The sequence below is a fragment of the Gopherus flavomarginatus genome, chromosome 4 (genome assembly GCF_025201925.1).
Source record: "Gopherus flavomarginatus isolate rGopFla2 chromosome 4, rGopFla2.mat.asm, whole genome shotgun sequence".
Lineage (NCBI taxonomy): Eukaryota > Metazoa > Chordata > Testudines > Testudinidae > Gopherus > Gopherus flavomarginatus.
In genome coordinates, this window is record NC_066620.1 from 63,585,578 (window position 1) to 63,611,686 (window position 26,109).

A 26,109-nucleotide genomic window follows, 5' to 3' on the forward strand; every position below is an offset into this window, starting at 1 on the left:
ATACATTTACCTCTTGCATGCACCCAATTTATTCACAGATTTCCACTCTGCACTCAGTACAGGAATTTGTGTATACATGTGGTGAATTAGGCTTCTAAATACAGCATTGGGTATTTTTGCATATGCAATGAAATTTGAGTACAATGCAAGTACCTAAATTTGTAAAACTGACCCTCAATTACCTTAACTAATATAGTGACTGAGTAACTAAAATCTTCAATTTTATTTTAATAGAATTTATGTTAATAGTTTGAATCAGCTGTACTATAATGACACTCTTTTGATTATGGTGTCATCAAAACTTTGATGGAATTATTTCCTTGTGACTCTCACCAATCATTTTTACAGTATGAAGCACTTAAAGATGTTCTGCCATTTAGACCAGTGGTTCTCAAAGCCAGTCTGCCAGACATTAAAATGGATCAGCCTAAGAAACCAAACCAGTTCCAGGGCACTAGTAATCTTTTAATGCAACATTAAAAGATTAGGCAGGTTCAGTTCATGTGGTCTAAATCAGTAATTCTCAAAGCCAGTCCACCACTTGTTCAGGGAAAGCCTCTGCCAGGCTGGGCTGGTTTGTTTACCTGCTAGATCTGCAGGTTCGGCCGATCGCGGCTCCCACTGACCGCGGTTCGCTGCTCCAGGCCAGTGGGGACTGCGGGAAGGGCGACCAGCACATCCCTCGGCCCGCGCTGCTTCCCACAGCCCTCATTGGCCTGGAGCGGCGAACTGCGGCCAGTGGGAGCCGCAATTGGCGCGAACCTGCGGACGTGGCAGGTAAACAAACTGGCCCGGCGCGGGCTTTCCCTGAACAAGTGGTGAACTGGCTTTGAGAATCACTGATTTAGACCACATGAACTGAACCTGCCTAGTCTTTTAATGTTGCATTAAAAGATTACTAGTGCCCTGGAACTGGTTTGGTTTCTTAGGCTGATCCATTTTAATGTCTGATCTTTATAGGTTAATGGGAAAAAATCTTTTGTAAATTTAATAAGACAAGTTTCATTAGTTTGCTTCATTAGCTATTTTTGTTTTGTATTGTAATGAACTGGCTAATGATCAGGTGAGCCACTGCCCTCTCCTAGTTGGTGTCAGAAGTGCTAAACAGTTCCATGGGTCCTTGTAATGGGGCACTCTCCTCTGGAGCGCCTCCAAGTGACAGGATCAAGTATTGTAGTCCTTTTTTCACCTCTGGTGTCCCCTGCTGGCTGACTTGGCAAGTCTTCCAAGGCTGGCCATCTGACTGAGTCACAAAGAACAACTGAACCCCTTGCAGGGTGTTAAAGAGTCCAACAAATAAGAAGTCTGTTTCCTCGCCGTAGAGTCTTCAGCTTTGGTCCCTTTAAATTCAGGCCTTTGTTCTGACTTCCAAATAAGGCCTGCCCCCTTCTTGTGGTTATACCAGTCTACCCGTAGCCAAAAGGGGAACCTAGGCACACCCACTAGTCCGGGTTCCAGTCTAGGGACCCTAGACACAGCAGCCACATACTTGTTACTGTAGACTTTGCTGCTTCCTGAGGCAGGATGTACTTGGACCGTGGGGAGCCTTAGTAGCCTCAAAGACCAGATATACCGAGTCACTGTCCTATACCAATATCAGCCAGAAGAGATTCTCCTTTAACTCAAGTGGTGGGGACCTATGTCAAGATTTTCAAAGCCAACTAGGGGACTTAGCCTCATAACTCCCAATAATTTCAGTGAGAATTATATAGCTAACCCCCAGCTTGTTTTGGAAGGTATCAACCATGGGCTTTTGAAGCAGGCAGATGTAGTTCAATCTCCCATGCTTCTGGGAAGTTCCATGTAGTTATAGTTCATATCACAGTGTCAATCATGAAGTCTTAGAAAGCCACAGTGTTTAAATATGAATGTAGAAGCCTAAACGTAGGCACCCATTTCTGAAATCTTGACCATCTTGCTGGGAGGAGAGAGAGAGAGAGAGAGATTGTGGGGAATGTTGTGCTCTATATTTTAGTTTGCACTCTCCCTAAAGTGGTCAGACTTTCTCTCACATGTCCTGCTCAGATAGTAATGTTGGCAGCATTTGGACTTCTACACTCCTGCTATATACAACAGTTATGATAATAATATCTTATAGTGGTTTTGTTTTAAGAAGTTTGTGTGTAAATATTGTACTTCAGAAATGTGCCAGATTGACAGCTCTCAGGAGTTAACAGGGACAGCATGGTTTGTCTATACTATCTATACTGTCTTGCCAATATGCCTCAACCCTGACTTGGAGGGTCCACTTAACACAAGAGTATTCCTGAGTATCCATTCTGTTTCATTCCTTGACCTCTCTACTGAGAATGCCATTGTTGTTTTCTTAAGTGAATTATCGTAGTATTTTGCTTTTACTTTCTTTTATGTGGATTCTGAAGGGTCCCTTTCTAAGGAACTTCAGTATTTGGCTCTGTATAATACTTATATTAAAGGGGACTAAGGAGAATAGCCTGTGTATGGTATGTTTTTTTCAAATCAGACCATAGAGATTTCACTGTTGGATTACAGCTTAGGTCAGGAAAAGTGATTTAGCAAAATTTCCCCATATTCCACTTTGAAAATGTGCCCAAAGGTTTCATAAGTGGGTGCTGATCAGGATCTGTCTGTGTATTTGTATACAGTGCACATAAAACCAGCAGGTCTTATATATATAGTTCTGTTATAAGATAAGCCTTCTAATGCTAAAATTAACTAAAATTGTACTAGACTGCTGAGAGATTTTTGTTATAGCTTTTTTTTTGTTCTTTAAGATTATTTAAGATACAATTTGAGATTTAAGAAGAAAATAAAAAACAAATGGATAACAGATGCTGATCCAAAGCTTGGTGGAAAGAAAACAGCTATTTAAGAATAGGCAGTGGTAGTTTCCAGTGAGGGCCAGAGAGGGCTGTCAAGAAGAAAAGGTTCCCTAGGGTCATAAGCAACACAGAGAAAGCCGGCACCAGGACAAGTGATCACTGCCAGAGAATATGAGAACAATAAGACTACAAATTACAGTATGGTTGGGTGGATGTCACATGAGCAGAAAGAATGTACTCACATTTATAAGTCAGCCCACCTTCTTCAGAGGGAAGTTATTTGAATTAATTAATGTTTTATGAAGTGTTTTGAGATCCTTGTCTGCAAAGATCTATAAAAGTTCAAATTAGGAGTAGTAGTATATTACTTTATTATTCAAGTGTAATAATGCAAAGAGATGTTTGTGCATTCCATGGCAGTAATAAACACCCAATTCCATCTGCTAGTAGCTAGGAGATGGCTCTCTTTCCTGTTGGACTCAGACCTGGACACAGTGATCCTGCCTCATTTTTACCCTCTGGGCTTAATTATTCCAACTCATTATGTCTCAGAATGAAGCAACTCACCCTGAAAAAGCTCCAGTGGGTATAGAACATAGAAGCCAACCTGCTTAGCAAAACAGGTGGCCATGAGTACACCAGCCTAGTACTTTGCTGCCCTCCAAATATATAGTCTAATTTAAGATCTCTGTCCTGCAATCAGAGCCCTGGATGGGATTAGTCCTACCTATCAAGGAGATTGTCTCTCTCCCCATGAGCATGTCTTCCATGTCTAGTTGGCAGCCAGTATCAGGCGGAGTGCCCCAAGGGTCGGTTCTGGGGCTGGTTTTGTTCAATATCTTCATTAATGATATGGTGGATTGCACTCTCAGCATGTTGGCAGATGACACTAACCTGGGAGGAGTAGTAGATATGCTGGAGGGTAGGGTTTGGATACAGAGGGACTTAGACAAATTAGAGGACTGGGCCAAAAGAAACCTGATGAGGTTCAACAAGGACAAGTCCAGAGGACTGCACTTAGGATGGAAGAATCCCATTCATTGCTACAGACTAGGGACCGAATGGCTAGGCAGCAGTTCTGCAGAAAAGGACCTAGGAGTTACAATGCATGAGAAGCTGGATATGAGTCAACAAAGTACCCTTGTTGCCAAGAAGGCTAATGGCATTTTGGGCTGTATAAGTATGGGCTTTGCCAGCAGATCGAGGGACATGATCATTTCCCACTATTTGGCATTGAGGCCTCGTCTGGAGTACTGTTTCCAGTTTTGGGCCCCACACTACAAGAAGGATGTGGAAAAATTGGAAAGAGTCCAGCAGAGTGCAAACAAAAATGATTAGGGGGCTGGAGCACATGACTTATGAGGAGAGGCTGAGGGAACTGGGATTGTTTAGTCTGCAGAGGAGAAGAATGAGGGGGGATTTGATAGCTGCTTTCAACTGCCTGAAAGGGGGTTCCAAAGAGGATGGATCTAGACTGTTCTCAGTGGTACCAGATGACAGAACAAGGAGTAATGGTCCAAAGTTGCAGTGTGGGAGGTTTAGGTTGGATATTAGGAACAACTTTTTTACTAGGAGGGTGGTGAAGCACGGGAATGGGTTACCTAGGGAGGTGGTGGAATCTCCTTCCTTAGAGGTTTTTAAGGTCAAGCTTGACAAAGCCCTGGCTGGGATGATTTAGTTGGGGTTGGTCCTGCTTTGAGCAGGGGGTTGGACTAGATGACCTCCTGAGCTCCCTTCCAACCCTGATATTCTATGATTCTATGATAGCTACAATCCAATGGAATCATGAAACTGTAAAATGACTTTCGTGGGAGCTGGACCTACGCTATGGAACTTACTCCTGCAAGAGTTAATAATTACCATGATCTTACTACTGTTAGAAGTAAAATGCAACACTCTTCTCTTTGACTTACCACATACACTCTCTTGGAGTATGTCTACATTGCAATAGGGGGTGCAAATGACAACTCCTGTAGATGTATCCAATCCGCACTAGCTGTACTCTAATTAGCTGACTAAAAATGGCCATGGGGATGCTCTGGCATAGGCCGCAGCGTGGACTGCACAAGCCTGACGCCTCACCTTACCTCGTAGGCACTTGCTTGTGCAGCCCATGTGATAGCCTGTGCCACAGTTGCTCTCACTTCCATTTTTAGTCATGGATCAAACACTGGCTAGGAGGCAGGGAGTAAAGAGAAGGATTAAATGGTCAATTTTCATTGAGGCAAAAGTTAATAGCAGGGTACCTTAAGGGTCTGTTCTAAGCCCCCTGTTGTTTAATATATTTATTAATGATCTAGAAAGGAGGATGAATAGTGAGACAGCAAAATGTGCAGATGACGCAAAGTTGTTAAGTGGAGTCAAGACTAGAGAGGACTGTGAAGAACTTCAGAGACACCTTAATAACTAGGTGAATGGGCAACAATGGCAAATAAAATCCAGTGTTGGTAAATGCAGCATAATGAACATAGAAAGGAAAAATATTAACTATTTGTACATCTTACAAGAGTCTAAATTATCTGAGTCACCTTAATAAAGGTACCTGGGCATCGCTATAGACAGCTCAGTACAGACCACTACTCAGTGCACAGTTGCAGTCAAATAAAGCTAACAAGATATTAATATGCATATAGAATGAGATGGTGAATAATACAAAACATATTATAACATCTTTATATAAATCAGTGATGTAGCCTCATCTGGAATGCTGTATAGTATTGGTCACTGTCGTGGGTAGGGCCTTACCAAATTCACAGCCATGGAATATGCATCATCGACTGTGAAATCTGGTCTTTTGTACGCTTTTACCCTGTGCTATACAAATTTCACAGGTATCAGAGGGGTAGCAGTGTTAGTCTGGATCTGTAAAAAGCGGCAAAGAGTCCTGTGGCACCTTATAGACTAACAGAAGTATTGGAGCATGAGCTTTCATGGGTGAATACCCACTTTGTCAGATGCATGATGCAAATTTCACAGGGAAGACCAGAATTCTCAAATTGGGAATCCTGACCCAAAAGTGAGTTGCAGGGGGGTCAAAAGGTTATGGGGGGGGTCACAGTATTGCCACCCTTACTTCTGCTTGGCCTTCAGAGCTGGGTGGCTAGAGAGCGGTGGCTGTTGGCCAGGCATCCAACTGATAACCTGCCTTGAACAATGGCAAAGGCCTGATGCTTCACAGGAAAATTGGTGAGCAACCTATGTTTCACCTGGTCAATTGTGCAGTGATATATCATGGGGGAGGTGGTAGAGAGAGAGTGTGTGCCTTTGCAGTACAAAGGCTCATTTTGTGTAAATCTTCTAGCTGCAAATAATATTGATAGAAAGCTATCTAATCCTTTCTTTAAATTCTTTCTGAACTATATATATATATATATATATATATATATATATATATATATATATATATATATATATGTCTCCTTGTCTATATATTTTATGGGTTTGATAAAGGTGTGAGAAAGACCTTATGTTGGAGCCAATAATATAGATCTCCCAAGTAGAGCCTTTAGTGTACTGTGAAAGCCACACTTCACCATTTAAACATTTTCCATACCCTCACTCAGTTTATGATTATTTAAATTTACAGTACTTACTTGATTTCACATGCACTGTAATAGTTTTAACAATTTAGTTGGTTTCATTTTTAACTGAGATTTGCATAGTCTCAACTGCATAATTGGCCTTGTTTTAATGCAACACAAAATGACATTGTTTAAACCTTTATAAAGTTTCTTCACTTTAATCATTGCTGCATTGTGAATAAATTTGATTAAAATTAAGTTTATTTGCCAACATTAATCTAATTTTGAGGTATAGATGAATGCATTATGTGTTCCATTCACCTATCCCGTTGCCTTAGCCTGAAAACAATTAAACTAAACCATCAGGGAAAAGATATATGGAAAAAAAATCTTCAGTTTGGTTGCACATTTGTGAGAGATCTAAGGCTACATCTTCACTTCCGCTGTGTGTACAGACACTGCATGCCCAGCTAGCACGGATATAAATAGCAGTGTAGATGGTGAGAAGCTGCTTAGGCAAGTAGAGTACCCCCAGGGTATGTACCCTACATGGCTCTCTACATTCCCAAGCATTGCCTCCAACACAGGAGCAGTGGAAGTGCCCTAAAGATGTGGGGCCATAGGCACCCGAATCATGGCCTCGTCCACCCAGGCTCTGCCCCCCCAAGGCCCTGCCCCCATACAGCCCCTTCTCCCTGAGGTCCTGCCCTCATGCTGCCCCTTCCCCTGAACCCTGCCCTCATGCTGCCCCTTCCCCTGAGTCCCCCCTTGTGCCATCCCTTCCCATGAGGCCCCACTCTTGCACTGCCCCTTCTCCACAAGCCCCTACCCTCACGCCGCCCCTTCCCCTGAGGCCCTGCTGCCATACTGCCTCTTCTCCTCAAGACCTCGCCCCCAGTTCATTCCTCTTCCCCCGCACCACTGTTCCAGCACCCCTGCTCCAAAGTGTGCACTGCAATTTTTAGCAGTGTAACATCTTACTTCCTCCCAGCTGCCCAAGCCTTCCCCTGCCAAAGCCTTTCCCTACTGCATCTCAGCTGGCAAAGCCTTTCACTGCTGCATGTGGCTACACATATAGTTCCTGTATTTGACAGGCCTCTATAAGAGTAGACATAGCTGTAGCTGATACTTGGCTTCATATGGGATATTAATTGAACTTACTACTTTACATTTTTTATACGGTGGATATGCTGTGTATTATGTTTGTTCCGAAGCAGACCTTTTCTGTGCAGCCATAGAGGGTATAATAACTTTATTCTCCTATTTTTGATTCTTGATTTGATATGCTCTCATTTTGTAAAACCTTCACCAAACCTACTGAGATTGCTCCTGCCCCAAAAAGGTTACAATCTTTTTGTACTTTTCGTATAGTACCTGGTTAAGTGATGACCCGGACCATAACTAGGGCTCCTAGACACTACAGTAATGCAAGTAATAAATAATATTCAGACACCTTCAAATCCCTCAGAAAAACCTCATTTTCTATTGTGAAATCTATGGACAGTGAGAGGAAAGAAAGGCAACACATGCATGCAGGTGTATGTAACAAAGTATGTAACTCTTTGTGGTAGCACCTGTCCTGATCCCTCCCCTCACTGTCTGTGTGCCTTACTCACTATGCCATGCTGAGCTGAGTTTGTATGGGATCATTTCTTTTTTAGGTTTGCACAGCACCTAACACAATGGATCCCCAATCCTAACTGGGGACCGTGGCAGTAATAGTAATAAACTGCTGTTGAGTCAGTGCTTGAGTGCTTTCCTAACCAGAGATAGGCTAACGTACATGCTTAATTTTTTTCCTGAATAGGCCCTAAATCAGGAGTAACTCTATTAACAATCCACTATCAATGGAGTTACACCATATAAGCAAGCTTGCAAATGAACACATAGTCTCTGTTACCATCCTTCATATTGTGGTATTCTACATATTTTGCAGTCTACTCCAGTTTTCTACTTATTATTATTATTATTATTATTATTATTTATTTGTATTATTATAGCACTTAGGATCCCTAGTCATAGTGTCCACAGCAATGCTGGAGAGCCCAGAGAAAGGATGTAGCTGAGAAATATACAACTGTAATGTCCTAGTTAGACATGGCTAATGACAATGGGGTTAAACGGCGTTGGCGTCTCTAGTTGAAAATTATACCAATTTATGTGCTGACAGATCTATTATTCTTGGATCTCAAGAGTCCTTTTTTAGGAGGGAATGGTGGGTATCATTCTAACTCTAATTCAGTAAGTCAGCAGCACAATGTTATCTGTTTATATTGGAACTTGTCCTGCAGCTGACATTTTGGCAGACTGGCTGCTGTCACTGAGGAACGTTTACAGATTGCATAAGAGAGTCAGTTTAGAGTAAGCACACTAAAACTTTTGGATTAGTCCAACTATTTTGCTATTGAAGAGGTTGAGTTTACTATATGATACCTACTCTAAATACAGCACACTCTAAATCATAAATCTATAAAAACATGAAGACATAGGGGGTGAACATAACATTTGATCACATTCAACAGCTGTACTGGGTGTCTACTGTTATTTATTGCATTGTAATATCTTTAATAAATCTGAAATACACACACCTTTTGGCTACAAACTTAATTTATGTTTCAGATGAACAATCCATAAAACGCAAAGATACATTACAGACATAAATTGAGATTTACATAGTCTTCAACTTTTTATTTTAAATCAGACAATAAATTAGCACAGTTTAAAGGCTATTTTACAGCTTTAGCTGTATTTATATTTTATAGCTGATAGATTTCTTGTATATGAAGACCTTATTTAAATATAGAGCTGCATAGAGCAATTCCCATTGAATGGGAGCATCAGTATGGTTTGGTAGTTTTAGAGGAGATGGAGCCATGAAAAAAACATGGGAAGAGTAGAGGAAAAGTTAGAGTTCATTATGCATGTCACTATAGTAAGTGATATTGAGTTGAATTTAAATTTTATTATATAAGAACAATAAGTTTATTATATCCTCCTTTTGAGAGAAACCAGACTACTGCTTGTTTGCACCATAATTCTGTCATTTTGATTGTTGTATGATGGCTTTTTTTCTTGCTGGATTTGCTTTCCCATTAAAAAGTAAACAATCTGATTACCGGAAAATAGTGTAAACATTTTGACATTGGATTGAGAAGCTAAATCCAAATAGAGTAGCACATTCAAATGGTTGAATGTGTTAATCTGTTTGGGATAGATTGCTCTGCTCACACAAAAGACCGTATTAGGGTCACTTTTTGTCTAAGTTTCCTGTTTCATCAATGCTTTTTTTAGAATAAGACTGTTCTAAAAAAAGAGTTTCACAGACAGCCTGCCTACCACACATCCAGGTCAGGGATAAGGGCCCCATCATGCTTAGTGCTGTTACAAACACATAAGAAGATGATGGCCCCTGCCCTAAAGAGCTTACAATCTAAGTATGAGATGAAAGACAACTGATGGGTACAGGAAACAGATGGGAGAAGCACAAGGTAGCAACATGATTAACCGAATGATAAGCAGTGGTCATAGTACACCAGCTGCTATTTGCTCTAACTGTACTCATCTTTTCAGAAGACTTAGTTTTAATGTTTCTCTTGGCTTATTTAATCCATTAATGTAATAACTTGGGGGAGAGATTTCCTGCTCCTGAGGAAGAATGCACAGGAAGGTCCCCTAGGGCAAAGAAAATTCTTTCAAGTTCGCAGCATTATTTAGTCTACTTTCTTCCAGTCTGATAATGTGGGTTTGTAGCCACCAACTGGAAAAATCAGGGGTTCACTGGCCAAACCACATATGTTCCTTGAGAGCTATGTGGAACATACCTCTGCACCATATCTTGGGTCTACAGCTCATGCTTGCTCTCTAACAATGTAGTTCCACAAAAATCAGGAGTTTCTGTGCCCACAGCTGCTCCAGGGCCCCCCATAAAAAGGGTTCCCCAGATCTGAGAGACTCCCTTCAGTAGTTAATACCTCTGGGTTGTATAGAGGGACATGGCATGCACAAGGCTCTCCAATGTGTATTATTTCTGGATGCGTCAGTCACCATGCTCAAGACTTTTCATCAACCAAAGATAGCCATTTTATTGGGTCCGATGAAAAAAAGCTTCTTGGGGATTTAGGGCATTGACTTTTACTAGATTTTGCGTAACATTACTACAAGAAGAAAGTGAAAGTACATGAGCCACATTCTCAATTCCAGGTCGAGGAGAAGGTTTACATCAAATTCAGACTCCATCTGAACTTCTCCCAATGCTTAGTAGGGTAAAATGAGCAATTTATTTTCTCTGTTATCTTTTTTTAATTAACATAAATGAAAACTATTTGTTTGGTACTATCAATTCTGACTAACTTGAATTTGCTACAGTATTGAGTACTACAATCAATTATTTGCTTCTACAGAGTTTCTGCGGTTGTTTATGGACTAAATGGAAATTGCCAGACTCTCTACTGCTCTGTATACTGCTCTTCAGGAATGCCCTTCAGAATAAATCAAGCAACTATTGACAGGTCTAAATGTTTTGCTCCTATTTAATTGGACTGCATTTTTGACAGACTTTACAAAGTCATTTTTTGGTATCTGAGAGCACCGGATAAAAATATTACCTCTAAGGCGCTAGTTCTGAAAGGTAGTTAAGCATATGTCTAATTTTAAGTATGTGGGTAGTACCATTGATTTAGTGGAACTGATTATGTGCTTAAAGTTATGCACATGCTTAAATAACTTCCTGAACTGAGGCGTACATCTCTCTCCTCTTCCCCATTCATTTCCACATTGAATCATAGAATCATAGACTATTAGGGTTGGAAGAGACTTCAGCAGGTCATCTAGTCCAACCCCTTGCTCAAAGCAGGACCAACCCTAACTAAATCATCCCAGCCAGGACTTTGTCAAGCCAGTCCTTAAAAACCTCTAAGGATGGAGATTCCACCACCTCCCCAGGTAAAGCATTCCAGTGCTTCACCACCATCCTAGTGAAATAGTTTTTTCTAATATCCTACCTAGACCTCCCCCACTGCAACTTGAGATCATTGCTTCTTGTTCTGTCATCTGCCACCACTAAAACAGCCAAGCTCCATCCTCTTTGGAATCCAACTTCAGGTAGTTGAGGGCTGCTATCAAACCCCCTTCCCCCCCCCCCGCCTTCTCTTCTGCAGACTAAATAAGACCAGTTCCCTCCGCCTTTCCTCGTAAGCCATGTGCCGCAACACCCTAATCATTTTCACTGCTGTCCGCTGGACTGTCTCCAATTTGTCCACATCCTTTCTGTAGTGGGGGGGCCCAAAACTGGATGCAGTACTCAAGATGTGGCCTCACCAGTGGCGAATAGAGGGGAATAATCACTTCCCTCGATCTGCTGGCAGTGCTCCTACTAATGCAGCCCAATATGCTGTTAACCTTCTTGGAAACCAGGGTGCTCTGTTGACTCATATCCAGCTTCTCATCTACTATAATCCCCAGGTCCTTTTCTCCAGAACTGCCACTTAGCCAGCAGGTCCCCAGCCTGTAGCAGTGCATGGGATTCTTCCATCCTAAGTGCAGGATGCTGCACTTATCCTTGCTGAACCTCATCAGATTTCTTTTGGCCCAATCCTCCAATTTTTCTCAGTCACTCTGGACCATATCCCTACCCTCCAGCCTATCTACTTTTCCCCCCAACTTAGTGTCATCTGTGAACTTTCTGAGGATGCAATCCATCCCATCATCCAGATCATTAATGAAGATGTTGAACAAAACTGGCCCCAGGACTGACCTCTGGGGCACTCTGCTTGATAGCGACTGCCAGCTAGACATTGAGCCATTGATCACTACATTGAACCCAACAATCTAGCCAGCTTTCTGTCCACTTTATAGTCCATTCATCTAATCCATACTTTTTTAACTTGCTGGCAAGAATACTGTGGGAGACCATATCAAAAGCTTTGTTAAAGCCAAGATATATCATGTACACTGCTTTCCCCATATTCACAGAGCCAGTTATCTCATCATAGAAGGCAGTCAGGTTGGTCAGGCATGACTTGCCCTGGTGAATCCATGTTAAGTGTTCCTGATCACCTTCCTCTCCTCCAAGTGCTTCAAAATAGATTCCTTGAGGACCTGCTCCATGATTTTTCCAGGGACTAAGGTGAGGCTGAGTCATCTGTAGTTCCCCAGATTCTCCTTCCCTTTTTTAAGGATGGGCACTATATTTGCCTTTTCCCAATTATCCAGGACTCCCCCCTCCCCGATTGCCACGGGTTTTCATAGATAATGGCCAATGGCTCTGAAATCACATCAGCCAACTCCCTCAGCACCCTCAGATGCATTAGATCCAGACCCATGGAGTTGCGCCTGTCCAGCTTTTCTAAATAGTCCTTAACCTATTCTTTCACCACAGAGGACTGCTCACCTCATCCCTATACTATGCTGCCCAGTGCAGCAGTCTGGGAGCTGACCTTGTTTGTGAAGACTGAGGCAAAAAAAGCATAGAGTACTTCAGCTTTTTCCACATCATCGGTCACTAAGTTGCCTCTCCCATTCAATAAGGATCTCACACTTTCCCTGACCTCCTTCTTGTTGCTGACATACCTGTAGAAACCCTTCTTGTTACCCGTCACATCCCTTACTAGCTGCAACTCCAATTGTGTTTTGGCCTTTCTGATTACACCCCTGCATGCTCAAGCAATATTTTTATACTCCTCTCTCGTCATCTGTCCAAGTTTCCACGTCTTGTAAGCTTCCTTTTTGTGTTTAAGATCACCAAATATTTCTCTGTTAAGTCAAGCTAGTCGCTTGCCATATTTGATATTCTTTTTGCACATGATTTGTTCTTGCAATCTCAATAAGGCTTCTTTAAAATACAGCCCACTCTCCTGGACTTCTTTCCCCCTCATATTAGCCTCCCAGAGGATCCTGCTCATCAGTTCCCTGAGGGAGTCAAAGTCTGCTTTTCTGAAGTCCAGGGTCCGAATTCTGCTTTTGTCAAGATCCTGAACTCAACTATCTCATGGTCACTGCTTCCCAGGTTGCCCTCCACTTCTACTTCCCCTACCAATTCTTCCCTATTTGGGAGCAGCGGGTCAAGAGGAGCACGGCCCCTAGTTGGTTCCTCCAGCACTTGCACCAGGAAGTTGTCCCCAACACTCTCCAAAAACTTCCTGGATTGTCTGTGCATTGCTTTATTGCTCTCCCAGCAGATGTCAGGGTGATTGAAGTCCACCATGAGAACCAGGGCCTGTAATCTGGAAACTTCCAGTTGTTGTCTGAAGAAAGTCTTGTCCACTTCATCCTCCTGGTCTGATGGTCTACAGCAGATGCCCACCATGAAATCACCCTTGTTACTCTAGCCTCTAAACTTAATCCAAAGACTCTCAACGGGCTTTTCTCCAGTTTCATACTGGAGCTCTGAGCAATCATACTGCTCTCATACATATAGTGCAACTCGTCCACCTTTTCTCCGTCGCCTGTCCTTCCTGAACAGTTTATACCCATCCAAGACAGTGCTCCCATCATGTGAGTTACCCCACCAAGTCTGTTACTCCAATCATAGTTTCTTGACTGTGCCAGGACTTCCAATTCTTTTGCTTGTTTCCCAGGCTTCTTGCGTTCGTGTACAGGTACCTAAGATAACTAGCCAATTGCCCTACTTTCTCAGTATGAATTAGGAGACCTCCCTTGTTGCACCCTCCTCCTTGTGTTTGCTTCTGGTATCCCACATCCCCACTTACCTCCGAGTTTAGGTCACCATCCCCTGGCGAACCTAGTTTATAGTGCTCCTCACCAGGTTAGCAAGCCTGCCTGCAAAAATGTTTTTCTCTCTCTTCATTAGGTGGATCCCATCTCTTCCTAGCAATCCTTCTTCCTGGAACAGCAATTGGTTCCTTGTCCCAGTCTTCCCTGAGATCCTTATCTAATCTCAGTGTTTTTATCCCAGCCAACTGACTCACAATCCCAGCCTCCCCTCCCTCTGGTCCCAGTCTCCTTGCCCAACCAGTTCAATTCTCCCCTCCTCCCCAACTCCCAGTCCCAGCTTCCCCTTCCCTGACTCACAGTCCTACTCTCTGTACCCTGACAGATTCTCTCCCTCTCACCCTTCAGGACTCCTTGGCCTTGGCTACCCTGGAGAGTTGCAGCGCTGGTGGTGGCTTTACAGTGCTGCAACTTACTCACCATCCAGACTTGCAAGGCACATACAGCGCTGCATCTCCCTGGCTGCAGCGCTGGCTGTACTCCTGCTCTGCCTGGGGAATAACGATTGCAGTGCTGGTGATGCAGCGCTGCTATGCCAGTGTGGCCACCAAAAGCGCTGTTATTGGCCTCCAGAGGTATTCAGAGGTATCCCAGAATGCCTGCTCAGCCACTCTGCTCATCAGTTCGAACTCTACTGCCCTGGCCTCGGGTGACCCGCCCTTTAAATGCCCCTGGAATTTTAAAAATCCCCTTCCTGTTTGCTCAGCCAGGTGTGGAGTGCAGTCAGTGAATCTTTTCAGGTGACCATGCCTCCATGCGCCAAATGAGCCCCAGCATGGAGCAATGGCGAGTTGCTGGACCTCATCAGTGTTTGCAGGGGAGTAAGCTGTGCAGTCAGAGCTGCACTTCAGCCGTAGGAATTGCGATACTTATGGGCAGATATCAAGGGCCATGCTGGAAAAGGGCTATGACCGGGACGCGGTGCAGTGCAGGGTTAAAGTGAAGGAGCTGCGGAGTGCCTATTGCAAAGCCCGCGAGGGAAACAGTCACTCCGGCGCTGCCCCCACGACCTGCCGTTTTTACAAGGAGCTGGATGCAATACTTGGGGGTGACCTCACCGCCAATCCAACGACCATGATGAACACTTCAGAGCGGGGAAGGGGGGGGGAGGAGGGGAGGGAGGAGGAAACTGAGAGTGAGGGTACTGGGGTGGGGGGAGACACCCCAGAGTCCCAGGAGGCATGCAGCCAGGAGCTCTTCTCAAGCCAGGAGGAAGGTAGCCAGTCACAGCAGCCGGTACTAGGTGAAGGACAAGCAGAGGAGCGGGTTCCCGGTAAGCGGCTTTTATTTTCAGGATGGAAATGTTTCAGGAGAGGAGGGAGGGTTAGGGCTGCATGCATGCATGCCTGGATGTGGAATAGCCCATTGATGTGGTCTATCACGTCGCGGTAATCGGCCTCGGTAATCTCTTCAAAAGTTTCAGCCAGAGCGTGGGCAATGCGCTTGCGCAAGTTTATAGGGAGAGCCACTGTGGTCCTTGTCTCAGTCAGGCTAACGCGTCCGCGCCACTGTGCCACGAGGGGTGGGGGGACCATTGCTGCACACAGGCAAGCTGCATAGGGGCCAGGGCAGAATCCGCATTGCTGTAGAAGACCCTCCCGCTCTTCCCAAGTGACCCACGGCAGCGAGATATCTTCCAGGATTAACTCCTGTGGAAAATGTTGGGAGAGTGTTCAGTGTAGGTGCCCCCTGCAGCTATTTCCTTTCCCCAATGCACAGAAACCCCAACACAGACCTGAAGCAATCATTCTTCTTCGAGTGCTTGCTCATATCAATTCCAATTAGATTTGCGCGCGCTGCGTGCACGTTTGTCGGAAGATTTTTACCCTAGCAACACTCGGTGGGTCGGCTGGGCGCCCCCTGGAGTGGCTCCGCTATGGCGCTGGATATATACCCCTGCCGACCCAACCGCCCCTCAGTTCCTTCTTACCGCCCGTGTCGGTCGTTGGAACAGTGGAGTGCGGTTTTACTGACCCCCACCTCCCTAGCTACTCGTAGTTCTCTAGTTATTTTTGTGTATATAGTTCAAAGTTTTATAGTTATAGTTAATTCTCATTGTTCATAGTTAGTGTTATAGTTAAGAGGGGTTCAGGGATTAGCCCCTTCCCCGCACCCGGTGCCGGGGCCCATGCCTGGTTCACCGAGTTTCAAACCGTGCTCGGCCTGTTGCAAGCCGATGCCGACAGGAGATCTACACAACTCCTGTCTTAAGTGCCTCGGGGAATCTCACCTAGCAGATAAGTGTCGCATTTGCAAGGCCTTTAAGCCTAGAACAAAAAAGGAGCGAGACTTTCGGCTAACACAGCTCCTCATGGAGGCGGCTCTTACCCCTCCGCCTTCGGCACCTAGCACTGGACAATCGGCGGGCAGAAGTGCCTCCTCGGCATCGGACCACGCCAGTACTGCCAAGGCCTCTCGCCACCAGCCGTCGCCGGCACCGAAGTCAACTCGGCACCGCTCCCTTTCCCCGGGTCGAGAAAGCCTAAGACTCCTGCTGCTGCCATGCCACCTGCACCGCAGTCAGAGAGCTCGTCTGAGTCGGATCGCCCAGCACTGACACCTGCCGTGGCACCGACGATGTCGGCAGCGTCGATTTCGGTCCCACAAGGGCCGTAAAGTCCGGTGCCTGTCAGCTCCCCGGCGTGAGCCGTGGTTTAGCTTACTATTCGATCCACACCGGAGACATTCTCAATGGCGAGGGATCTGATTGCCATGACAGAGTCAACGCTGCCTCATCCCCCAGCACCACCAGTGCGGGTAATTCAGTCTATCGGCAAGCCTGCCTTGATAAGACAATCCTCTGTCGGCACAGCAGAGCGGCACTGTTCACGATCACGGTCCCGCAAACGTTCTAGGTCGCATCAGCGCTCCCGCTCCTGACGCTGCTCACAGTCCTGGCACCGTTCTCCTCACCGGTACCGGTCACACTCGCGGCACCGTTCAGTATCCCGTTCGCCGGCCTGCTATTCCCGGCACCGCTCCAGGCACCCTGACTCCCGTAGCCGCTCCCGACGTCGAGCCTCGAGATCTCGGTCGACCTCTTGGTACTGCTCCGGTCGCAGGTCCCGCTCTCGTTCCCGGTACCAGTATGCCTCCCGGTACCGGTCCCCGATGCCGAGTAGAGCAAGGTCCGCTAGAGACAGAGACTCTACCCAGGGCTTTTCAGCCCCTCCATGACCATCCAGACACACATCAGTGTCCTCCCACGCGGACAGCTCTTACGCACAGGACCGCAATTCTGATGTGCCCACCAGAGTCTTCCAAGAGATCCAGGCCCAGGACCAAGGACTCCATCAGTGGTCATTCTGGACACCTTGGGCGTACCACCAGGCCCAAGGCATACCAGTAGTTCCGTCCTGCTCTGTCCATCAGAGCACCGAGTGCCAGAGGTGACGGTTAGCCGTCCCCCTCCGACTGCTACAGAGGAAGCCCCAGTTCACCCACCAGACTCCCAGGTTCCACTGGAGCAGGAGGTCGCCCAGGAGCAAGAGGCCACACAGGGCCCGCTTGTCCCCGGCAACTCCTCTTCCTCTTCTCCAGATGAGGCGGTGGCAGGAACATCCTCCTCGGACCCTCCTCCAGTCGACCTGAGAGCCCATCAGGACCTCCTTAGGAAGGTAGCTCTCACTATGAACCTCCAGGTGTAGGAGGTCCCGGAGGTAGAGGACATTCTGTCGGCGGATGCCCCCACTAGAGTGGCCCTACTGTTTATTCAGACCGTCCAGGCCAGTGCCGATACTATATGGCAGTCTCCAGCCTCTCTCCGTCCTGCGGCCAGGGGAGTCGAGCATAAATATATGATGCCCTCTAAAGGGTACAAATACTTGTATGTCCATCCTCGTCCCTGCTCATTAGTCATCTAGTCTGTTAATGAGAGGGAACGCCATGACCAGCAGGCACCAGCCCCAAAATCGAAGGAGGCTAGGCGAATGGACTTACTCGGCCGCAAAGTGTACTCGGCAGGAGCCCTACAGCTCCGGGTGACAAATCAACAAGCTTTGCTTAGCCGCTATAATTGTAACACCCGGGTGGCGGAGGGTAAGTTTACGGAGCTTCTCCCTCAAGACTCCCGCCAAGAGTTCGCTGCCCTCTTGGAGGAAGGGAAAAAGGTGGCCAGAACTTCCCTCCAGACCTCATTGGATGCAGCCGACTCAGCAGCCAGGACTCCGGCCTCGGGTGTTGCCATGAGGCGCATCTCATGGCTTCAGGTGTCAAACCACCCACCGGAGCTGCAGTATACCATTCAGGACTTGCCATTTGATGGTAAAGGCCTCTTCTCAGAAAAGATTGACCCCAGGCTGCAAAGGCCTGAAGGACAACAGGGTCATCATGCGCTCTCTCAGCATGCATACACCGGTGACCCAACGCAGGCCTTTCCGTCCCCAGCCTCACTGCCCATACTCTGCTCCTAGACAAAGACAGGACTTTGGCAGGCGTCGCGGCCAAGATGGTTGCAGACAACCATCAGGACCCCAAGGGGGCCAAAATCAAGGTCCCTTGAAACCACCACCGGGACCAAAGACAAACTTTTGAAGGTGCGCCTGAGGGCAGCATACCAGTTACAGGCCAGGATCCCTCTCCTCCCTTCTCCAACCATCTCTCCTACTTCCTCCCGGCATGGTCCCAGTTAACTTCAGATCGCTGGGTCCTACGCACGGTGGAGTATGAGTACCACCTCCAATTTATTTCAACCAAGCCCTCCCACCCTCCAACCCTATCCCTCTTCAGGGACCCCTCTCACGAGCAATTCCTCTTACAAGAAGTGCGGACGCTCCTTGCCATCAGAGCTATAGAGGAGGTACCAATGGACGAAAGGGGCAATGGGTTTTACTCCCATTATTTCCTAATCCCCAAGTCGAAGGGAGGTCTCAGACCTATCCTAGACCTGCGAGGACTCAACCAGTTTATGATAAAGTTGAAGTTCTGCATGGTATCCCTGGGGACCATTATCCCGTCCTTGGATCCTGGAGACTGGTATGCCGCCCTTGATATGAAGGACGCATACTTTCACATCGCCATTTTTCCTCCACACAGGAGATACCTCCGCTTTGTAGCCAACCGTCAGGACTTCCAGTTTACGGTCCTGCCGTTTGGCCTTTCTACAGCCCAAAGTGTATTTACAAAGTGTATGGCCGTAGTTGCCGCCTACCTCCGCCTACGTCGGATACACGTTTTTCCATATCTAGATGATTGACTCATCCGAGGGGCCTCCAAGACACAAGTCGCTCAGCATGTGGGCATCGTCAAGGACCTATTCACACATCTAGGCCTGATGATCAATATAGAAAAATCCACTCTGGTTCCCACGCAGAGGCTAGACTTCATAGGAGTTATCCTGGACTCCAGTCTAGCCAGAGCCTGCTTACCACAACCGCGGTTTCAGGCGATGGCAGCAATCATCCGAGGTCTACAGAATTTCTCAACGACCTCGGCTCGCACTTGTCTCTGTCTCCTGGGTCACATGGCTGCCTGCATGTTTGTAACCAAACACGCCAGACTTCGCCTCCGTCCTCTCCAAGTTTGGCTCAACTCGGTATACCGCCCGGGCAGGGACCCAATAGACACGATAGTCACCATTCCCCCGAGCACCCTAGGCTCCCTAGAATGGTGGCTAACTCCCTCCCTGGTGTGTACAGGGCTGCCGTTCCATCCGCCCCAACCCTCAATGTCCCTGACGACGGACACGTCATCTCTCAGCTGGGGTGCTCACCTTGGACACCTTCGTACTCAAGGCCTCTGGTCATCTCAGGAGCTGGCATTACACATAAATGTCCGAGAACTGAGAGAAGTTCGCCTGGAATGCCAGGCGTTCCAGCAACAGTTACAAGGCTGTTGTGTCTCAGTGTTTACAGACAACACAACGGCCATGTACTACATAAACAAACACGGAGGGACACGATCCTCCCCCCTTTGTCAGGAGGCCATCCAACTCTGGGACTTTTGCATAGCCCACTCGATAGATCTGGTAGCGTCCTTTCTCCCAGGCTTTCGGAACACTCTGGCGGATCGACTCAGCAGGTCTTTCCTGTCTCACGAGTGGTCAATCCACCCAGACGTTATTCATTCTGTTTTCCGGAAGTGGGGATTTCCCCACATAGACCTGTTCACTTCCCGCACGAACAGGAAATGCCAGATGTTCTGCTCCTTCCAAGGTTTCTCCCTGGGATCGGTCTCGGACGCTTTCCTGATGCCGTGGAAGAGCCAGCTCCTTTATGACTTCCCACCATTCCCGCTGGTTCACAAGGTCCTGCTAAAACTCCGCAGGGACAGAGCGCGCCTCATCATGATCGCTCCAGCGTGGCCCAGGCAGCACCCATATACCACGTTGCTCGACCTGTTGATAGCCAACCCAACTACTCTGCCACTCCACCCAGACCCCATAACTCAGGACCACGGCAGACTTCGCCACCCAGACCTGCAGGCCCTTCACCTCACGGTGTGGCTGCTGCGTTGCTAAACCCGTCAGAGTTACGTTGCTCTGCATCAGTACGACAAGTTCTCCTGGGTAGCAGGAAACCTTCAACCTGGTCAATGTATCTGGCCAAGTGGAAGCATTTCTCCTGCTGGTGTGAAACGCTTAATCTTACTCCCACTGAGGTCTCGATCCCCTCTATTTTGGACTACCTCTGGTCTCTCAAACAGTAGGGCCTAGCAGTATCATCACTGAGGGTACACTTAGCAGCTATCTCTACCTTCCACCCAGGTGAAGGTGGCCGTTCCGTGTTCTCACACTCTATTGTTTCGAGGTTCCTCAAGGGCTTGGAGCGCTTATACCCCAAAGTATGTCGCCCAGCCCCGACCTGGGACCTCAACTTGGTTTTAACCAGACTTATGTCTCCCCCATTCGAGCCATTAGCAACCTGCTTGCTACTATACCTGTCTTGGAAGACAGCTTTCCTTGTAGCCATTACATCTGCCGTACACTGTTCCACAAGGACAAGGTGCAGTTGCGACCACACCCGGCATTCCTCCCTAAGGTGGTTTTGGCCTTTCATGTTAACCAGGACATCTTTCTCCCGGTCTTCTTCCCGAAGCCACACTCAACGCGACGGGAGCAACAATTGCACTCCCTGGACGTCCATAGAGCGCTAGCATTTTATATTGAGCGGACAAAACCCTTTCGTAAAACGCCACAACTCTGTCGCAATAGCAGACCAAATGAAAGGCCTACCTGTTTCCTCTCAGAGGATCTCATCTTGGGAGACAGCGTGCATCCGCACTTGTTATGACTTGGCTCATATTTCCCCAAGCCACATCACCGCGCATTCTATCAGGGCTCAGGTTTCATTTGCCGCCTTCCTGGCTCATGTACCTATCCAGGAGATATGTCGCGCAGCTACCTGGTCTTCGGTCCACACCTTTTTTTCACATTATGCTCTGGTTCAACAGTCCAGAGATGATGCAGCCTTTGGCTCAGCAGTTTTGCATTCTGCAACATCTCACTCCGACCCCACCGCCTAGGTAAGGCTTGGGAATCACCTAATTGGAATGGATATGAGCAAGCACTCGAAGAAGAAAAGACGGTTACTCACTTTTGTAACTGTTGTTCTTTGAGATGTGTTGCTCATATCCATTTTAAACCTGCCCTCCTTCCCCACTGTCGGAGTAGCCGGCAAGAAGGAACTGAGGGGCGGTTGGGTCAGCAGGGGTATATATCCAGCGCCATAGTGGCGCCACTCCAGGGGGTGCCCAGCCAACCCACCAAGTGTTGCTAGGGTAAAAATCTTCCGACAAACGTGCACGCGGCGCGCGCACACCTAACTGGAAAGGATATGAGCAACACATCTCGAAGAACAACAGTTACAAAGATGAGTAACCGTTTTTTCCCCCTTCCCAGGTGACCCACAGCAGTGAGATATCTTCCAGGATTAACTCCTGTGGAAAATGTTGGAAGAGTGTTCAGTGTAGGTGTCCCCTGCAGCTGTTTGCTTTCCCCAACGCACAGAAACCCCAGCACAGCCCTGAAGCAATCATTCCCCCTTCCCAGGTGACCCGCAGCAGCGAGATATCTTCCAGGATTAACTCCTGTGGAAAATGTTGGGAGAGTGTTCAGTGTAGGTGTCCCCTGCAGCTGTTTGCTTTCCTCAACGCACAGAAACCCCAGCACAGCCCTGAAGCAATCAGTCCCCCTTACTCACCATTTCGGGGCTCCTGTGGGTTATGTGCACTCTCTTTGGTATGGGAAAATTATACTAAAGTGAAGACTGTAAACTCCTTCACTGTGTGGGAATAACTGTCTGAGATATAAACAATGCTGCCTCTGTTAACTGTTGCCTTTTTTGCCTTTCCATAAATGACCGTGACTTCTCAGCTGCCCGTGTCATCAACAGCTCAAAGACTCCAAAACCTGCGGAAGAAGCCACGAAAAAGCAAAGACGACATGCTGCAAGCAGTTATGGATCACTCTGCCAGAGAGAATAAAAGACTGCAGGACTGGAGGGAAAGGGAAAGCAGGATCTGCCAGAGAAATGCAGCGGCCAGGAAGAAAAGCACAAAGCAGCTGATAAGCATCCTGGCGCTCCAAGTGGACTCTATCCAGGCGCTCGTAGCCATGCAGGCAGAGCACTACCGCGCCAGCCTGCCCCCTCGTGCCAAAGCTCTTTCCCTTGTGCCCCAATGTCAGCTCCAAAACCCCTTCCCCAGCGTCCAGGTTCTTACCTCCACCAGCTGCCTCCAACACCTGTATGTTCACCAACCAGCCCTGAGAACTACGACCCTTAGCCTCTGCACTCAATCCCCATCACTATGCAGTATAGGCATCCTGAAGTGCAGCAGTCATTGCACAGCACTCCAGACAGGACATATTCAAACCTGTGACTGTACAGTTCCCCACCGCATCCCCCTACCTTTTTAGGTTCCCAAAATGTTGTGTCTGTCAATAAAGTTATTTTCTTTTCAATAAATGAATTCTTGACTTTGAAAACTGTCTTTATTATTGCACAAAGTCAAAGATACCGTAGCCCAGGAAAGAAACGCACTGCAAATCAGCTGAGGAAAAACAGAGTCCTATTAACATTGTAACCACTGCACTTCACTCCCATGCAAGGCATCAAACTTTACTGTTGGTTTTCAGCCTCAAACCCTCAAGACATCCCTAATCCTTGAAGCCCTGTGTTGGGCCTCTCTAGTAGCCCTGCTCTCTGGCTGTGCAAATTCAACCTGCAGGCGTTGAACCTCGGAGGCCCATTCCTGACTGAATGTTTCACCCTTCCCTTCACAAATATTATGGAGGGTACAGCACACAGATATAACCGCAGGGATGCTGCTTTTCCCCAAGTCTAGCTTCCCATACAGAGATGACCAGTGCCCTTTTAAATGGCCAAAAGCACACTCCACAGTCATTCGGCACCAGCTCAGCCTGTAGTTGAACTGGTCCTTGCTCCTGTCAAGCTTCCCTGTATACGGTTTCATGAGCCAAGGCATTAACGGGTAAGCGGGGTATCCAAGTATCACAATGGGCATTTCGACGTTCCCTACTGCGATCTTCCGGTCTGGGAAAAAAGTCCCTGCCTGCAGCTTCCGGAACAGGCCAGTGTTCCGAAAGATGCTTGCATCATGCACCTTTCCAGGCCAGCCTGTATTAATGTCAATGAAATGCCCACAGTGATCCACAAGCGCCTGGAGAACCATAGAGAAATACCCTTCTGATTAACGTACTTGGATGGTAGGTGGGGTGGTGCCAGAATAGGAATATGCGTCCCATCTATCGCCCCTCCACAGTTAGGGAAACCCATTTGTGCAAAGCCATCCACAATGTCATGCACATTCCCCAGAGTCATGGTTCTTCTTAGCAGGATGCAATTAATGGCCCTGCAAACTTGCATCAAAACGATCCCAACGGTCGACTTTCCCACTCCAAACTGGTTCGCGACTGGTCGGTAGCTGTCTGGAGTTGCCAATTTCCAGATTGCAATAGCCACCTACTTCTCCACCGGCAGGGCAGCTCTCAATCTCATGTCCTTGCACCACAGGGTGGGGGCGAGCTCAGCACACAGTCCCATGAAAGTGGCTTTTCTCATCCGAAAGTTCTGCAGCCACTGCTCGTCATCCCAGACTTGCAGGACGATGTGATCCCACCACTCAGTGCTTGTTTCTCGAGCCCAAAAGCGGTGTTCCACGGTGCTGAGCATTTCCGTGAATGCCACAAACAATGTCATGTTGTACGCGTCAGGCGACTCGCTATCATTGTCGGACTCCTCATTACTTTGGAGCTTAAGGAATAGCTCAACTGCCAAACGTGATATGCTGGCGAGACTCATCAGCATATTCCTCAGCAGTTCGGGCTCCATTTCCCACAGAAATCGCGCTGCACAGAAACCGTTGGGAGAGTCACAATGGCGCCAAGCGTGGATGGAAAAACAGTGACTGCTGGGATGTGAAGCGATGCACCACGGGGTGTTGGGACAGGAAGCGGAATGACCCGCACCCTTCCGTCCCCTTCCCACAACCCACGGCGCCAAAATGGGACGAGGTGCTCTGTGGGATAGCTGCCCATAATGCACCACTCCCAACAGCGCTGAAAATGCTGCAAATGTGGCCACACTGCAGAGCTGGTAGCTGTCAGTGTGGCCAGACTCCAGCGCTTTCCCTACACAGCTGTACGAAGACAGCTGTAACTCCCAGCGCTGCACGCCTGCAAGTGTAGCCAAGCCCCTTGTCTTTAACTACTCCTTTCACTCCTCCCAGTCTGGCTTTTGTATGCTCTGCATTCAGATCAGACAGCTTCCTCCTCCACAGTGCCCAGGTACCAGCAGAGGGATCACTGAGAACACAGAAGAAACAGGCTCTTTGTTCTCAGTTCCAGTGCCTGGCACCACCCTGACTCCAAGCAGCTGGGAGCAGGCGTTACTGGAGAAGTCTTGCTTTGCCCTTGTAGCCCTGGGCTGGAACATGTTCAGTAATTCTGTGGGGTGGCACATGCACAGGCTGGTCACACATAGAGGCTGTGAGGGGATGGAGTGTGCTCCCTGAGTACAGACTTTTTGAGGAATTTAGCTGCTATAACCAAATGTCTCTACTGAGCATGTGCAAACTGTGATTTTCTCAAAGGCTTATCACTTGGGCAGATTTGCATAGGGATAGCAAAAGGCATTTTTCTCACATATAGATCATCGCTCTGCCAAATTTCAAATCCCCGCTACAAAGCATGGGGATGCTAAAATAGTTGAAAGAAAAGGTCTCCAGAATTTTTTAACATGGGTAAAACAGCATATTTTCCCCTCGACTTGTTCTCCAAAATGGCTGAACCAATTTGGCTAAACATTTCTCAGAAAAAAATCAGCCTGGCACTTGGCATGGAAAATTTCCACCTAAACAGTTAAAGTTCAGTAAAGTTATAAACAACTTAAAACATGGTCTTATAATGGAAAGTATCAGTGACAACCGTAGTTACTGGAAGAGCTACTAGCCTCACCCATAATAGTCACTTAAGCATGCAAACTTTGCAGATAGTCTTAGAATTGAATATATTTTGTACCCTTTTGCCCCAAATAATAGATGTGCAATTGCTAATACAATACAAGAATCTGTCATCTAAAGGAAACCTGCAAATTTCACATTTCTTCAATGTAGCACATGCTTGGGTGCTGTAAAGTCACTGATACACCTTTTCTGCCTTATGTTTGTTTATTTTAATTTAATATTACTTGTGTTCATTTTTTATATTGTGTATTATTGACAAAAAGAAAAATGGGCCATGGGTCCCCTTTGATACAGAGTTATATCTTTATAGCTAGCAAACTGTTTACTACACTGTACAGTATACAGTCTCATGACAGCAATAAAAAGAAACTATAAAGAGCCTTTTCAGGGAGATCTGTGAATCCTAGCAAGAGCTCCAACTGGCTTAATGATTGCTTGCTTTGTTTCCTGTTTGTAACCATCTGAAAATCAAAGTAAAATGGGCAGAGATTCAGGGTATGCCTACACTGCAATCAGAGCTGTGATGGCAGCACTTGTAGACAAACCCAAACTAGATGTAATCTAACTAATACAAGTACCTCTCACAGTGAAGCCACGACTGCACAGGCTTCAACTTGGGCTAGTCACCCAAGTAAGTA

General features: G+C 46.9%; 2 protein-coding genes across 10 annotated transcripts in view; both read left to right on the plus strand.

The window, feature by feature from the left end:
• KIF6 (kinesin family member 6) overlaps positions 1–26,109 on the plus strand; it is a 295,124-nt gene that overhangs the window by 135,951 nt on the left and 133,064 nt on the right. The window lies entirely within an intron of this gene.
• Positions 12,978–22,957, plus strand: LOC127048727 (zinc finger and SCAN domain-containing protein 20-like). 4 transcript variants are annotated; one of them, XM_050948601.1, is made up of 2 exons: positions 12,978–15,323; positions 22,362–22,957. In XM_050948601.1, exons 1-2 carry the CDS (start codon positions 14,942–14,944, stop codon positions 22,469–22,471), a joined length of 492 nt encoding a protein of 163 aa, XP_050804558.1. In that variant the 5' UTR covers positions 12,978–14,941; the 3' UTR covers positions 22,472–22,957. The 4 variants fall into 4 exon arrangements, 1 of the variants encoding a protein (XP_050804558.1); XR_007773760.1 differs by having other exon boundaries at positions 15,116–15,661; positions 22,038–22,957; XR_007773758.1 differs by lacking the exon at positions 12,978–15,323 and adding an exon at positions 16,110–22,037.